This window comes from Eurypyga helias, unplaced genomic scaffold (genome assembly GCF_000690775.1).
Source record: "Eurypyga helias isolate BGI_N326 unplaced genomic scaffold, ASM69077v1 scaffold23131, whole genome shotgun sequence".
Lineage (NCBI taxonomy): Eukaryota > Metazoa > Chordata > Aves > Eurypygiformes > Eurypygidae > Eurypyga > Eurypyga helias.
The window spans coordinates 16,596-31,997 of NW_010231827.1; the positions used below are offsets into that span (position 1 = coordinate 16,596).

General features: G+C 42.4%; 1 protein-coding gene across 1 annotated transcript in view; it reads right to left on the reverse strand.

Moving 5' to 3' along the window:
• Positions 1 to 346: 346 nt before the first annotated feature.
• Positions 347 to 15,402, reverse strand: part of LOC104516795 (unconventional myosin-X-like) — a gene marked incomplete at its 3' end in the record, with an annotated part of 39,489 nt that continues 24,433 nt past the window's right edge. Inside the window, exons 5-18 of the mRNA XM_010161237.1 lie at positions 14,944 to 15,068; positions 14,043 to 14,056; positions 13,834 to 13,918; positions 13,056 to 13,159; positions 10,101 to 10,230; positions 9,059 to 9,177; positions 8,200 to 8,346; positions 7,921 to 8,021; positions 7,622 to 7,688; positions 6,137 to 6,229; positions 5,338 to 5,406; positions 5,079 to 5,161; positions 3,515 to 3,623; positions 347 to 427 (exon numbers count right to left, since the gene is read on the reverse strand). Coding sequence (XP_010159539.1) covers positions 347 to 427; positions 3,515 to 3,623; positions 5,079 to 5,161; positions 5,338 to 5,406; positions 6,137 to 6,229; positions 7,622 to 7,688; positions 7,921 to 8,021; positions 8,200 to 8,346; positions 9,059 to 9,177; positions 10,101 to 10,230; positions 13,056 to 13,159; positions 13,834 to 13,918; positions 14,043 to 14,056; positions 14,944 to 15,068 — 1,327 coding nt within the window. The remainder of the gene's footprint in view (positions 428 to 3,514; positions 3,624 to 5,078; positions 5,162 to 5,337; positions 5,407 to 6,136; positions 6,230 to 7,621; positions 7,689 to 7,920; positions 8,022 to 8,199; positions 8,347 to 9,058; positions 9,178 to 10,100; positions 10,231 to 13,055; positions 13,160 to 13,833; positions 13,919 to 14,042; positions 14,057 to 14,943; positions 15,069 to 15,402) is intronic.

Below are 15,402 nucleotides of genomic sequence, written 5' to 3' on the forward strand. Positions count from 1 at the left end.
TTGCGATTTAAAACAAATCTTGTAGTTTTGACATTTTCTTCCTAAAAAAGCTGTCATGGAGATATCAAACGTGCGGCGCAGCCTTCTACCTTCCTTTTATAACCATCCTTAGAGTCAGGCATTTATCAGCATTGTGAGCAACGCCTACTGAAAGGGTGCCCACAGACACGGCCCGCCTGCAAAAAAAATCAAAAGCCTTTCCCCCAGCCTCTTCCTCGTGCAGAGCCTTTTACAAAGCCAGTGAAGAATGTTACCCCCTGCTTCACCCAGCAGCAAATAATCAGACGGACAGTGAAAGATTACGCCCGAGACGCACAGAAGAGACAGGCGTGATTTTAAAACTTACCTTCTGCACGTTGGGTTTGATGCACCGAACGAAGAAAGGATTTGAAGAACTCAGCGTCGCCATCAAAGAATGAAGCGATTCCTAAAACACAGGTAGAAAGAAGACCAACACTTCACAAGCTGACTTTTTGTGCAAGCAAAGCAGCCCGGCAAAAGCTCTTGCAGCTTCGCGCTGCAGACAGCATTCAGCTGCAGCACCCAGTGGCTCACAGGAGGAATTACCCCACTGGTGTCAGCTCTCCCCATGCAGTGAACTTACAGAATCAGTACATGCTGCTTCCACCCGCCCCTTCTTATCCAGACTATCGGGACCGTTTTACAGCCAACAAGACATAAACGGGATATACAGGACAACATGAAGAAAACTGTTCATATGGAAACAGCAAACTGGGAAGCCGCTGTTTCAGGGATCTTTTCAGTGATTGCTTAAGATTTAGGATCCACATTCCCAAATTGCAACAAGTTACCAGGAAGGATAACGGGTTTGAAGTAAAACTGAAGTAACCACAAATCTAGATCTCCTCTTTTCACTCAACCACCCCATTCCCACTCCTTCTCCTTTCTCCCTGCCACCAGCAGCATTTTGTGCACAGGGATTTGTTCTCTCCTGTGTGCTCTCGAACTTTTCTTACCCTGGAAATAAATGTACATCAACAAGAGGGTAGAAAAAATGATAAAAATTTATTAATAAAGAGTTAATTTATCATCCAGCAGCCACTGAATTTTAAAACACTCCCCTCTCAAAATTAACAAAAATTGAGTAAAACACATCTTACTGAACGACAATGCTAACAGGATTAAGCAGACAGTTTCAGTTATTTCATGTGAGAACTAATTCCATTTAACAATAAAAAGAGAGATTATAAGGTTCAGTAAGAAAATATAGGGGTTTTCCTAGTTTTAGAACTCTGAATGACCCGGTACACCTCAAACTATCAGTTGTCTGAACCTCAGCCTGGAGATAAAAATCAAAAAAATCCCTCAGTCCTTTCATGATTATTACTTTAATTACACATCCGCTCCTTTCCCTCCCGAGCCATCATTCCATTTCTTATTCCAACTTGCCTCCTTCTGTATCATTAAGTATGATAACCCATTTTAAGCTGAAGTCTTGCATTTACTTTGGGAGATACCAATGGTTGAAGAGCCCAGAAAACTAGCAGTGATAACGTTTCACCCCTAAAAGGTGGCACTGGGTGCCAGGCAGCGGGGAGAATACAGAGCAGGCTGCCAAGAAGACAGAAAATTCCCTTTTTAACAGGAGCAACACTGCGTCCCACCATATGTTCTGGAGTGAAATTGCCAATGGCAGCCCGTTACAACAAATTCTTGCTTTAATCTGCAAACGAAGGGCTTTCTTGGTGATTAAACATGAACTGATAAAGGCAGGAGGCAGGGTTGCAGCTGTGCGCAGGAGCTGGAACAGAGCAAAGGGAGCAAACGGTGAAGTGACTGCAAACATAAATGATAGTCCTTGGTGCGTTTGCCTTTGCCAGCAAGGAGTCGGGGGCAGCAAACATTAAACAGCCAGAAGATAAAAGACAAATATTTTTGTGTAAAGACAAATATTTACAGTTTCAGAAAGTAAAGGCTTCATCTGTGTTAAACCCGTGTGAACGTTACAACATCCACAGACAACCAAGGAGACTCTCAGACTTTTAGCAACACAGGCTGCTACTTACACAGATTGGAAAAGATGGTCAGTCTAAACAAAAACTCTTTAATCTGTTTTCACATCCATCTGTGGTACAGACAGCCAGATTCTGCAGGGTGCTGGACGCCTCTAAATCACTGTCAGGTGACAAGCTAATCTGAAGTTTGCCCTGCTTTAAGCAATGGGCTGAAGCAGATGGTAAAGAACGTTGGCGATTCTGCATGCACCCCCAGGCCCGCACTAGGCAGGCAGTCAAATGAAGAGTTAAGCAACCTAGCAGGTCAATAAAACTGTGAAGGCAGAGCTCTTCTCTTCAGTTGGAATGAGATGGACTAATCCCTGGAAAGCTCTAAAAGATGGAAAAAAGACCCAGCCTAATTCCTTGGGAACAGGACGATGTGAAGGTCAACCTCTTGTACAGCAGCTCAGCTGGTTAACGGTCAGTTACTGCAGCTTTAGATAAGAGGCAACGGGGTTTTTTATTTCATGTTTTATCACACTTTATGTTAGCCAGGGGCCCTGATGGAGAGGAGAGGAACCCTACATTGTGTTCTACCTCGCAAAGCGAGGGGAAAAATACCGCCAGTTTTTAAGAGGGTAACATCGTAAAGGGCTACTTTGCACAGGTACAAAGACCAAGTGGAAAGAGAACCTTCTGCTACCCCAGACAGCTAGCAAACACCACCACCTCATTGCAAGGTGTGGGTCTTGCTTGAGACGAGCAATGGTAGCCCAAAGCAAGCTGTCCAGGGAATATAACATCAGTGTTCCTTAACAACAGACACCGTGTGTGCCCCAGCATTTATTTCTTGTTGTTTTGTCCAACAGTCAGCAATAGTCTATTAGGATAAAATCTGCCCTCAAGGAGCTGGAGCCTGCTCCCTTTTTAAAAAAAACCGTGAATTAACAGTGCAAATGCATATTAAGTCAAACAAAATGAAAGACAACTAATCCAGACTTGTACTCATGCAATTTAGAGAAGTTTTTGTGCCAATCTTTCTCTTTTAAATAATTTGCAGATAGACTTTATGTTAGATTTCAATTTGATGCCATTTTTGAAGGCAGGGCTTATAAAGCCTCATAAAAAGGTGTTTAATAAAAATGCTTTCCAACTTCAAGTTGAAAAGCAAGACAACACCTTAATGAGGTATTTATTCAGTATTTATTTTTCCTCAGCATACAGCGTTGCTGTAAGGCCGTTTCATGGATGATTTTAGATTAGAAAGGAAAACCTAGACCAGAGAGACCAACTTCATAGATGAGCTTTAAAACAAGAACAAGTAAGCAAATGCAAAGCAACGAGAGTTTTGTGAGGATGGTGGGACGTGAAGGTTAGTTTCTGCTTGAAGCAAACTAGTTTGGCCAATCAGTTGATTAGTTACTCAGTTTCAAAGAAGAGACAGCAGTGTTTTGATGCTGAAGTTTTGCCTGCTTTAATCTGCGGCTGTTGCTTACGGAACACAGGGTTTATCTATCACTGATTAGCTACAGAGCAGAGATGACATATTAACTAACCTTGAACTGGAGACTGACAGTAGGTTTTCGGTGCTTGCTTCCACATTTAAGAGTGTCTTGATTGTTGCGACTTGAAACGTGTTCAAATAGATCATAGATGAAATCAAGGCTGAAATGGGAAGGAAAAAGGAAATCTCTGAAGTATATCGTAACAGACTACAAGGTTTACCACTATAGAATGCAAAGCAAGTACTGTCCCTTAGAAAGCAGCTCCTCCATCCAAAAAATGCTGATTAGGTTTCTCCATAATCTTTCATTTACAACAGATTTTCCCTTTGCAGAATTTATGCAGGGGAGCAAAAATAAACCAAAGCAAAACAAAACAAAACAAAACAAAACAAAGAGGTTCTTTCTCCTCCACTCCCAACACATCATTAGGGAAATCTGGTGTGAAGTCCTAAAGTCCTTAGTGCATTTTACTCCACTCACTCAACCAAAACTCCAGCTGACTGCAATGGGAACTGTACCTGAATAAAGACTGAAAAACAAGACTTACAGTTTTTCTGGGGCCATAAGACAAAATAACCACCCACATCAGCTTCACGTTCAGAAACCAGCTGTGTATGCTGTTTTCTACACTATCAGTCTGGTACCATTCTCTTACCACTTTACAGAAATGCAGACCTTTTAACTTAAATGGAGTCACTCCTGACACACATTGGTGCAAGGGCAGAAACAGGCCAGCAGCTTTAACTCATTGTTTTTACCTCCATACTTCAAATGACAGATGTTACATCAGATACTTCATGAAACCAGAACAAACCACACAGAGCGGGAAACACATTAACAGTCTCCCCTGCACAGAAGGGCTTAAGAGATTTACAAAGCAGCAGCTCCCACAGAAAGGCAGGATGACTGGACAGGACGGGTGAGGGCAGCAGCCAGGACAGCAACACCCAGGCTCTGCTCTCTCCCCTTCCATCACCCCTCTGTGACCTGGAGAACAGCCATACGCCTACAGAAACGGACATGGTACCATCCCAGCTCACAGGCTCACTGTAAGGATCCTGAGACCTTAACACAACAGAATGGCAGGAGGCATACAGGTACCAATGACATACAAGCTCAGACTTTCAAAAACATAAACCCTTACAGAAATTCTCCCTCTTAAGCAATTACTATATGGCAATTTGCACTGTGGTAGGTCCCTGACACTAAGCTTTCACCCAAATTAGGGAATGCCAGAAATATGAGCAAATCAGGCTCTAGATGAAGAAATCCCTCCCCCCACCCCCACATGCACACTGCCTATGAAGCTCCCTAAAACAGTTAAAAAACATAACCAGCTTTCAGCATCCTTACTCACCACCGAGTAGCAAGTGAGCTTTCTCGCAATCCCCCGGACTGAACAGGGATGAAGGACTGTATAACATGGGAAAACCCCTGAGTGAGAACCAACTGCAGTCAGATCTGCTTACAGGCACCTCTGGTATTTCTTCTATGCTCCTTTCAACTCTGTCAAGGTCTGACGCTATGGAACACCTGACATATTCACACCCTGGCAGAATTAGGTGATACAACACCCCTTAACATCATACCCTACACAAACAGCGCAGAAACGTACCTGCTTTCTCGTAACAAGTTCAGGAGATCGTCTCTGAAGGTGTCTCTGTTCTTCTCCAAGATCCCCCTGACATCATACTGAACCTAGGAAGAAGCAGAGCTGATTCAAACAAGAAGGCAAGCAGGCACCTCTTACAGCAGCAGTGCTGTAAAAACCACTGACAGCACAGAGTGCTTTAGTTAATTTTGAGCAGCGTCAGGGTGAAATTAAGCTAATGAGAACTCTGTTTGGAATAATTTCAGCAAATAAAGAAAATTACCTCCCCAGCGTAGTGCTTCACTCCAAAGTTGTGAACAGCAACTCTTGGTTTTACATAAAAGGGATTGCACTGGTTGGAGGGGAAAGAAAGAGAGAAATATTGGCGGGGGGGCAGTCAGGGAGTGCAATGATACAAAGGTTCACAAACCACTGTTTTCCAGTGAACTCCATAGAAGATTAGTGCTTCGAAAGCAAACAACCAACTTAAAATGATAATAGGATTTGTTAGTCTGGGCTGTTTCAAATGCAGTAATAAGAGATTTATAGTATCTAAAAAGGCATTATACTAAACCTGAACCCATCTGGCAGAAACAGCTATTAAAAGCGTTTTGAAAAAGAAGGCTCTGTCTTAAACTGGCAGTTATGAAGATTGGTTGACATATGCTTGTATCCAAGAAATTCTCAAAATAATGCTAGGGTCACAAATAACGGTAACACTAATCTGAGCAAAGGAAACAGCAACTTTCTGGTAAATTTTTTTGACATCAAGGTGAATGTTAAATCAAGGAAAACTGAAGATGTAGGTAATCTGAGTTACTAGAGGTTGTCAGAGCTCTAACTAATTGCAGAATTTGGCTTAAGGACCAATATGGAAATTTTTAACTGGACAGTAACATAGATATGTTCTTCCAGGTGACCGACAGTCTTGACAGCAAACGATATGGATTGGCATAGAAGTAGGATCACATCCAAAACAGCCTCTACAACTATGCGCTTATATACTTGAACCATGAATTTCTACAGAAGCAAAGAGACCCTCCATAACGTGCACAGAATAACATGAGCAAAACATCACGTACGGCATGCTGGGTATTCAACTTCTCCAGCAAGGTGGAGTCAGTAGCTTGAGGAAAATGGCTCTCTTCATTGATGAGCGCCAGCAGGCCCAGTTTCTACAAGAGCAAGGATGGGCAGAAGATGAGTTAATGCACAGATGGACGAAGACCTTAACCCCAGTATGGAAAAACCACAAAGTTCTTGTTATTGTGTGCAGAGAGGCTTAAAAACACCCGTACGCGACTAAAAACCCACTCCAATGGAGAACTGCAGTCGTATTTTTCTGGCAACACTCCTTTTGAAACCAATAGCATTTGATATACAGGCAAAATAAAGAAAAAGAAGGTACTGGGAGAAGCAACAGTTCTCCTGATAAAGGGTTTTTTAGGTGCATACAATGAGATTGCCCCAGAATTTATCCCCAGCCCCCAAATTGTCCAATGATTAGGAGTCTCTTAAGTCTGAGGAGTTTGTGTAAACAGCCTTTCAAAAATTTTTCCTCCATAAAATTATCTACTTGTTGAACCAATGCAAACTTTTAGCAGCCAGAGTTCCCAGGGGCACAGCAAAAGACACACAGTCTAACCACGCACTGCGGGAAACACAACCTCCCTTTGCTTTGCATATGCCTCCGTGCAACTCCCTTTGACATTTCCTACTTCTCATACGAGCAGGGGCTGTAAACAAAGCACGCTACCCTGCAGCTAGAGGATGCGTCCAGCATGATTCAGGTGGATACAGCCTCTCCAAAAAAACACAGTTCTCCAGGTGCACATTGTAATAAACCACTTGCCATCGTCCCAGAGCAGCTCCTGACAAGCCACACTGCCCTGACTGCTGTCACAGCCTGGCAGTCAGATTCCCTGCCTGCTGCCACGTCGGTGGTCGCTGGAACGCAGGCAGCCGCACGCCCTGCTACGGAGATACAGTCACGCAGCCCACTCGTACTGCTGTCAGGGGTGAACACGGGCGAAACTATATATAACTTTGTCCCTGTCATCCAACCCGAGTTAACATTTCTAGGGGCTGAAATCAGACCTCGTCTGCCTGTCACTGCTAACATTTCTACCAAAAACTCTGCAGAAACTTCATCCTCTTTCATATCTTTCCTTAGTAGTAATCAGAGCACACACAAAATTACAGATGAAGCAAAAACTGGCAGGCAAGAAATGAAGATTACTCACATCCCAGGAAAAGCCACCATGGGAGCAAGACACTGTCATTCTTTGTGCCCCCTCTTTCTGTTCTTTTTAATCATCTCCAAATATTGCTTTTGTATATAATCATACACCATTAAAAGTGACTACAAGGAAAGATGCGTATACTGAGCTTACAAAGTAATGTAGAATATGTCCATGCACAAAAATAATTTGATTGAAAAATCACTATTTAAACATGCCAGAGCCACCATTCTCTTCACTTGTTCTCTGTTGCTGGCAAGTGTTTTAAAAATGTATTACCTCAGAACAAAGACTAGAAGTAGGTACTGGTATCACATTCTTTATTACCTTTTCAATAAGATCCAAGCACTCTCCATTGTCCGTCCAGTCAATATCCTCCCAAACTAGTCCTTCCCTAAGGAAAATAATGAGGGCCATTTTAATGCCAGCTACAAAGAAAAGATTTTAAGTATAGAAATGGGAGGAGTTGATGTATTTGTCTTGCAAAATACAGCAAAATCGGTTCGCTTTTAAAAACGCACTTCCCCAGACTACGAGTTTTTCAAAGGAAGCAAAGGTAGCTGGGAACCCAGATTTCAAGTGAACACATGTTTTCAAAACTTTCAAATTTCATCTGTATCTCGTACCTGCTGTATTCCAGTTGTTCCAAGGAAAAGATGTGCTTGTTGAAATACTCCTGAAGCTTTTCATTTGCATAGTTAATATTGAACTGCTCAAAGCGGTTTACCTAAAGAGACAAGAAATCTCCAAAAATGCATGCACTCCAAGTATTTTACTTTGCAAACAAGGAACTGGTTTAAGCCATAACATGTTTAATAATCAAGTTCCAGTGAAGATGACAAAGGTATGTAAAACGACAAAGCATAAATACCAGGCAATCCATCTGAACAAGCTTTGAGGCCTACCTCAAAGTTTTCAAATCCAAATATGTCCAAAATGCCAATGGACTTGAAGTCTTCCTTGCTTCTGATTCTGCTGTTGATTTTCTTAATGACCCAAGCAAAACACTGAGAATAAAGTGCCATAGCCATAGAATCTCTGCTGTCTATTGCCTGCGTTAAAGAAGGAACACACAACGTATCAGTCACCCTTGTTAACTCTGCTGGTCAGCCTCCCCTGCACAGCGTGCAGCAAGCTTAAAACAAGCAGGCCTACATTCCCACGTACCTTGACAGCAACTGCAGTAACAGTTACAGAGAGCCCTGATTCAACCTCTAACAGCCTAAGTTTTAACAGCTGTACACCTATGTGGTTTTAACATTACATTTCAAAACTAAAGCGCTCAAAAGTTAGGTAACTATAAACTTAAGCTGTGGAGGAAGAAAAGAGAAGGGTAAGAAACATCTTTACCCCTATCTAGAGATAGCCACAATGTTATGTATCACTTTGTCTAATCCCCTTCTTGTAAATAATAAAACTATTTTTGCTGAAAGTTTTCAAAAATGCCCACCTGACACAAATGTCCATAATGAAAAACATCAGCACACATGATCAGAATTTGGAGAAAAATGCTAAGCAATAAGGCTTAGTAAGAATAACAAGAGCCAGATTACAAACACTGGCCAGAATGATAGGATAGGATATACAGAAATTACTACAGGTCCAATTATACCCTTCCCAAAAAACTACGTAGTATTTTCGATAGCAACTCAGATACTCGACCTAAAGTTCTATTCCTGAGCAACCAATGATTTCACTGGGCTCAAAGTCTGAGCCATAAATTTAATAGACCCTAAAAACATGTCAAAACTGAGATGCCTTTACCTGTTGTATACTAAGAGGTGTTAGGATTTCTTCTCCCCTGAGTATCATTGACCTCTGTGTCAACGCTTCAGTTAGCTGTGTGGAGTCCAGCCCCAGTAGTTCAGCAGATCTACCCAGAGCTGACAAAAGAAAGAGACAAATATATCCTTAAATGTACAAGGCTATGAAACTAATTATTACCATCATTTAAAATGCTTGTAAAATGATGGGGATCGGTGATAAAAAAACAACTAGAAACTGTAGGATGTTTTTGCTGCTTATGAAAAGGCATGGTATCATAAATGTGCGCAACTGAAGGAATTCAGCAGTAGAAACTCACCATAAGTGAGTCACAAATATTTATTTTCCTCTTAATGTTACATGTCTAGGATTCAAGCAATCTACTGCTTACACTAATATACTTTTACAGATACAAACAGGAATTCCCTCTTTGTCCACATGAATGCGCGTTTCAGCTTCCCTCGGGATGATGAGGATTAAAGAAAACCAAGGAAATTTTTTCTCTTACCCAAGTGATTTTATTTGCAATTCTGCTGTTATGTGGCATATAAAGCAGTATGTGATACTCGTCTTCACTGCCGTATTTGAACAGGCATTTCAAACACTCGCCAGCTCAACCTTTAGACATACCAGCACATCTTTTCAGATTTGTAATTGAGGTGTTGAAAGCTCTAACAAGAGATACCTTCAGTGGAGATCTCAGTTAAGGAACATAGGTGAGCACTTATGTTTTACCAGCCTGAGAATATTTCAAAGAAGGAATCAGATTAAAATGGAATTTCACTACTATTAATGGAATAAATATGTGCCCAAGGTCTTCCCTAATTCAGACCTAGCATCCAGCAGCAAACTAATCTGCCTTTTCTGTTAAAAAAAAACCCAAACACCCAAAATAACAATTTAATCAATGTTTACAGACGCTAAAAAGCAGTAAGACCCTTTCACTGTGTGTCCTTGCTCTGGTCAGATGCACTAGCAAGGAATATAACTTTCACAGCCTCAAGAAACATTCACATGCTACAAGGAAGCACAGCCTTCTCACCTGTTTTAAAGGACACCTGTGCCCCCCCCGCAGTGATGAACTCAACGTTTCCCAGATGCAAAATGCCAGCCAACAGCCTCAGAACTTCTCGCACCTCCTCCTTGCTGAACTGCATCACTTCCATCGCAGTCTGGAACGACACATGAGCTTCTTCAATCACAGGCACACTGACTCAAAAATGGGGACCAGGACAAACCCACCAACTGTGCTGCCAGGCCTTAGGAAGGCAAGTAAGGGCCGAGAGAGGGCTGGCAGGAATTAATTCCTCTAGTTTCACCCCAAATCAAATACACCATAAGACATCGCAGGGCCAAATTGGAACATGCAAGTATCACTCTGTTTTTAAGGAATTTTCCTTTTGATGATGTAAAGATCCTGTAATTTGCTTTCACATTCTTCTGTATAAACACTGAAACGCCCTACTGAGTTGTGCATCAGACGTAATTTCAGTAATCTGCATGAGTAATTGGTAATATCTTCTGTGTTTTTAACAAATTTTGCCAATTAACCATGTAGGTAAAAATTCATGGCGGAGGAAACACAGCAACATGTAAGATTTGCTCATTTGTTATCTCAGCCACGGAGAATTGAGAGGAGGCTTCTGTGCCACAATCTGGGCAAGCCGTGATGCCCAAACACACATCTTACCAGTGCGGACTGACATCTTACAGCAAAACTGAGCAAGAAAATGAGTCTATGCATAAGGAGTTTTTAATTAATGACTATGGCAATGATCAAGGCTCAACTGTGTAACAAGGAGAACGGCAAATCTCTGTCTAATTAAACCTTAAAACAAGAAGAAGAACACACACCTTTGGCATAGAAAAGGTAAGTAATTATATGCCTCTGGAAATCACCAAAATTTCCCCAGTCTGGGTCTAATATGAGCCTGTCTAAGACCAGATCACCGTTTTACACCCTTACAGTTAGACACATCACATTATGGTCACTGCAGGCGTCAGACAGATGACACATGACATTTTATCCTTCATAAATCATCCATTACAAATGGAAAAGCCTCAGACCCATCCCACAATTTAGAAGTAGATGAGAGGTTGAAGGTGCATTTTGCACAGAAGACCTTTCACAACAGAGCTCTAAGAAAGGCAGCAGCACTGTGCGTTCATCTCCAGGCTCACTGTGCAGTTCCTTCCTGTCTCCCACAAAAGTTTCACTTAAGTAACACTTCTGGGACTTAAACCACAATAAAAACAGGCAAAGGGGATGATGATAATAGGAAAAGACGGGCGAGGGTGAACTGAGGGGTTTCTGCCCACCTCCTGCTCTGGGAACACAGCCTGGCAGCCTCAGCCTCTGCTCCAAGCTGGCCCACACTGTGGGCAGCACACAAGCATCACCTGCCCAGCTGATTTCATGCTCTGCCTACCCTGGGGTAATTAGCACAAATTAAAAATCATGCTAATCCACTTAGGCTCTATGTCTTTAATGTAGATAAGTCACCAACTTTTCTAACACCCCTCCGCCCCCACTACAGTAGATGAGGATGTTTCACACTAAAAATAACTGCTGTGTCCACCACGCATTAGTCTGTCAATTTGGCAAAGAGATGAACATAGTTAAGCAAAAATAGTTTGGTGAAGGGCATAAACCCCATCACTTTTACTGATTTTTAAAATCTCACACATATCACCTTAGTAATATAGTAAGAAATTAGCAATTTTCCTAACAGAAAGTATAGCCTAATTGCTATAGCTAATTGGTGCGGGTGTAAGAAATAAAGCCATTCAGAGAACGACTTCATCAGGACCTTGTTTTTAATCTCTGTCTACATTTTCTTTAACTCTATTGTGTAAGTTACTCCATACGACTGGATTTCCCAGCTGCAAGGTGAAGCGTCACAGGTGCCCAGGTGCTTTGCTCCCCACGTGCTGCACTGAGGAACTAGACCCAGATGATGCTACATGATCTGGGCAAAGCTTTAGAATCATAGAATCATAGACTGGTTTGGGTTGGAAGGGAGCTTAAAGACCATCTAGTTCCAACCCCCCTGCCATGGGCAGGGACACCTTCCACTAGACCAGGTTGCTCAAAGCCTCATCCCGCCTGGCCTTGAACACTTCCAGGGAGGGGGCATCCACAGTTTCCCTGGGCAACCTGGTCCAGTGCCTCACCACCCTCTCCATGAAGACCTTCTTCCTGATATCTGATCTACACCTCTCCACTTTCAATTTAAACCCGTTACCCCTTGTCCTGTCACTACAGGCCCTTGTAAAAAGTCCCCCCCAGCTTCCTTGTAGCCCCTTCAGGTACTGGAAGGCTGCAATAAGGTCTCCCCGGAGCCTTCTCTTCTCCAGGCTGAACAAGCCCAACTCTCTCAGCCTGTCCCCATAGCAGAGGTGCTCCAGCCCTCTGATCATCTCTCAAGTCCCCCCAAGTCCTTCTCCTCAGGGCTGCTCTCTATCCACTCTCCACCCAGCCTGTACTTGTGTTTGGGATTGCCCCAACCCAGGTGCAGGACCCTGCACTTGGCCTTGTTGAACTCCATGAGGTTGGCAATGGCCCACCTCTCCAGCCTGTCAAGGTCCCTCTAGACGGCATCCCTTTAGGATGGAAGAACAGTGGAAGCAGACTTAACTGTAATACAGAACAATGTAGGGAAGGGCAAAGGCATCTAAATGACTTACTGGCTTCTTAACTGATACTATTTTTATTTCAAAACTTAATCATTTCACTAAATTATAGCACACTTTGAAATAATAGAACAAAAATGAAGTATTGGTAAGAAAGGTAAACACACACTCAAAAGGAAAGTGAAGTGTTACAAGAAAATATAAGCCCCTGTAAGCTTAGCTCCTCAGAGAGCTGCACACAGAGCCAGGATGGCAGAGAGCACAGGTAAGCACAAGAAGGCTTTGTCCCCTGATCTGTAAATGGTCCCCAGGCACCTGCACCGCCAGCATTTCTAAAGCATAAAGATTCAGGGAAACAACTCACAATTACTTCCTTGAAAGAATCTTTGTCACTGATTGTCTTATCCGCTATACATCCAGACTGATTCAGGTAGTGGTAGTTCTCTGGTACAGATAAGTAAAAAGCATCTAGTGAGGAGAGAAAACAGAACAAGTGAAAAAAAGTCCCAAAACAAAAATACTCCACAAATGACTATGTCAAAGCTAAATAGTTCACAATTCGTTTGCTCAGAAATTATGATGATGCACAACATGAAGGTTTATATTAAAATCAGCTATGGTAAGTTATTTGGCTGTTTTTTTTTTCCCTTTATTTAGTTGCACAATGAAGTTAGCTCTGCTTTTTAGCATGCAAAGACAGCAGGTCCAAAGGGAGATGCTGAGACAGCTTTAGGCAATTTCGCACATATACAAATGTCATTTCTTTTGTTCAGTGGATTTATTCCTTATGAGACAGGATTAGAGGAACCAGAATTATTTCTCTTTGTTGCTGTGGAGTTATTTAGTACCAGCAAAAATATTCAGCTTGAACAGAATGAGGCATGTTTGTCCCCAAGTAATTTTCCCTGGGCCACAGCAGAGTCTGGGAGAAAAATTACCGGCAGCTCGGTGACATTCTTCAACTAAGCAGGTTGCTTTATCAAGCTGAGCTCAAATTCACACTCATTGAATCCTGACTGAATAAACCAGCTATTTCTCTGCTTGGGTTAGGGGGTCTGCAGTTAAATTCCCCACTGCTGTCGCCACGGCTGACTGCTAGCAGAGAGCCACTACAGTTGTGTGACTTGCGCGTTGCCACTTACCTTTCTCTCTCTCTTCTATCCCTGCCAGCAGAGCATAGAATATATGATAATTTCTTTCCCCAGGGTTTTGTCTTACTACACGATTCTGTCAAAGTAAAAAATAGTTTCCATTTAAGCCATCATTTTTAAGGAGAATTTTTTTATCCACAATTTCAAAGAAAATACCAAATCAAACAGAACGAAGTGAGAAAAAAACCCAAGGAACTTACTTTTTCCAATAAATCTATAGCCAGGAAGAAAAGCTTCAGTCAAGGAATAAAATAAAAAGCAATCAACGCACAAGCTATTTATAACCTTCCTTAATTCTTTAATTTGAGACTACTGGGGGAGCATCATGGTCTTTTCTTACAACATGCCTACTGCCCTAACAAGATGAATAAACTGGCAGCAACAATAATATTGCTGCAGTTCTAATACCAGTGTCTTCCCACACCTCCTTCTCCTCCATTTCATCAAAACTGGACTTGTCATGTTCTGGACTTTAATAGGCATCTGCTTTCCTTTACTTTTCCTTAAAGCTTGGGAACAGCTTTAAGGATGAAAATTGTCCCACTGCAAAAGCAGCTTATGTTCCAATTCCTAGGGGATCACGTCGGTATATTGCTCATCCCCACACCTCTGGTGCTCTGGGGGAGGTGGCTCATAGTCCAGTTTTGGCAAATGCAGGACAAATCCAAGGATTTGACCCACCCATGCTCACACTGCAGCAGTTCAGGAGCTCTGCCCTTTCAAGAAGAAAGTTTTCTTTCCAGAAACTAAGAAGCTTATCCTTAGCTATAACAAATGAGGGAAATAGCTGACAACTTAAGTTATCCCCACGAACTCAGGCTGTTTTAGCGCACTGTGTAGGAACACGCGTGTGAGCCATGCTAGCAGTTGCAATGCAAAATCCTGGTCCTCCAAGCGTATGTATATCCCACCCCCTCACAAATGCATGTGTGCACACAGAATTTGGTGTTGCTGCTTCCCTTTCACACCTGCATCAGCTCAGTTTAATTGTGTGTGTTTCAGGATGGGGTGAAAGGACAGAGAAGGGCGAGCCACTTCCCTCTTAGCCCTCCACAGAGGAGGTACGTGGGGCTGCCCGCAAAAATCACCAAACGAGGATACAATCTATAATTCTTCCTCCCTGAATGTTTCCTTTCTGACAGATGTTCAGCTGAATAAACTTCCCGAAGCGACTTGAGTTGTTGTTGTAAACAGTCTTCGCATTGCCAAAAGCTTCCATAATTGGGCTGTGAAAATACAGAATGACAAGAGCGTTAACGTGTGACCAGCACACCAACAGTTTCACGTGGGATGGGTGAGAGTAACAGCACTCTGAAAAGCTCACTTGTCACCCTCCTCAGCCAAAGCCTACATCCTCAGTATTATCCTCAATTTATTAACAATGAGCATCTCAATTTTCTACCAAAAGACGCAAGTATTCAAGCAACAGGAAGATTAATCACACTCAACTACTCTGCAGCTTTACCTCTTAACTGCTCAAAAGATGCACACAAGTCTCACTGCGGTACTCAGAATTATAGAAATAAGAAATCTCAGCACATGCAAATTGCTAGACAGATG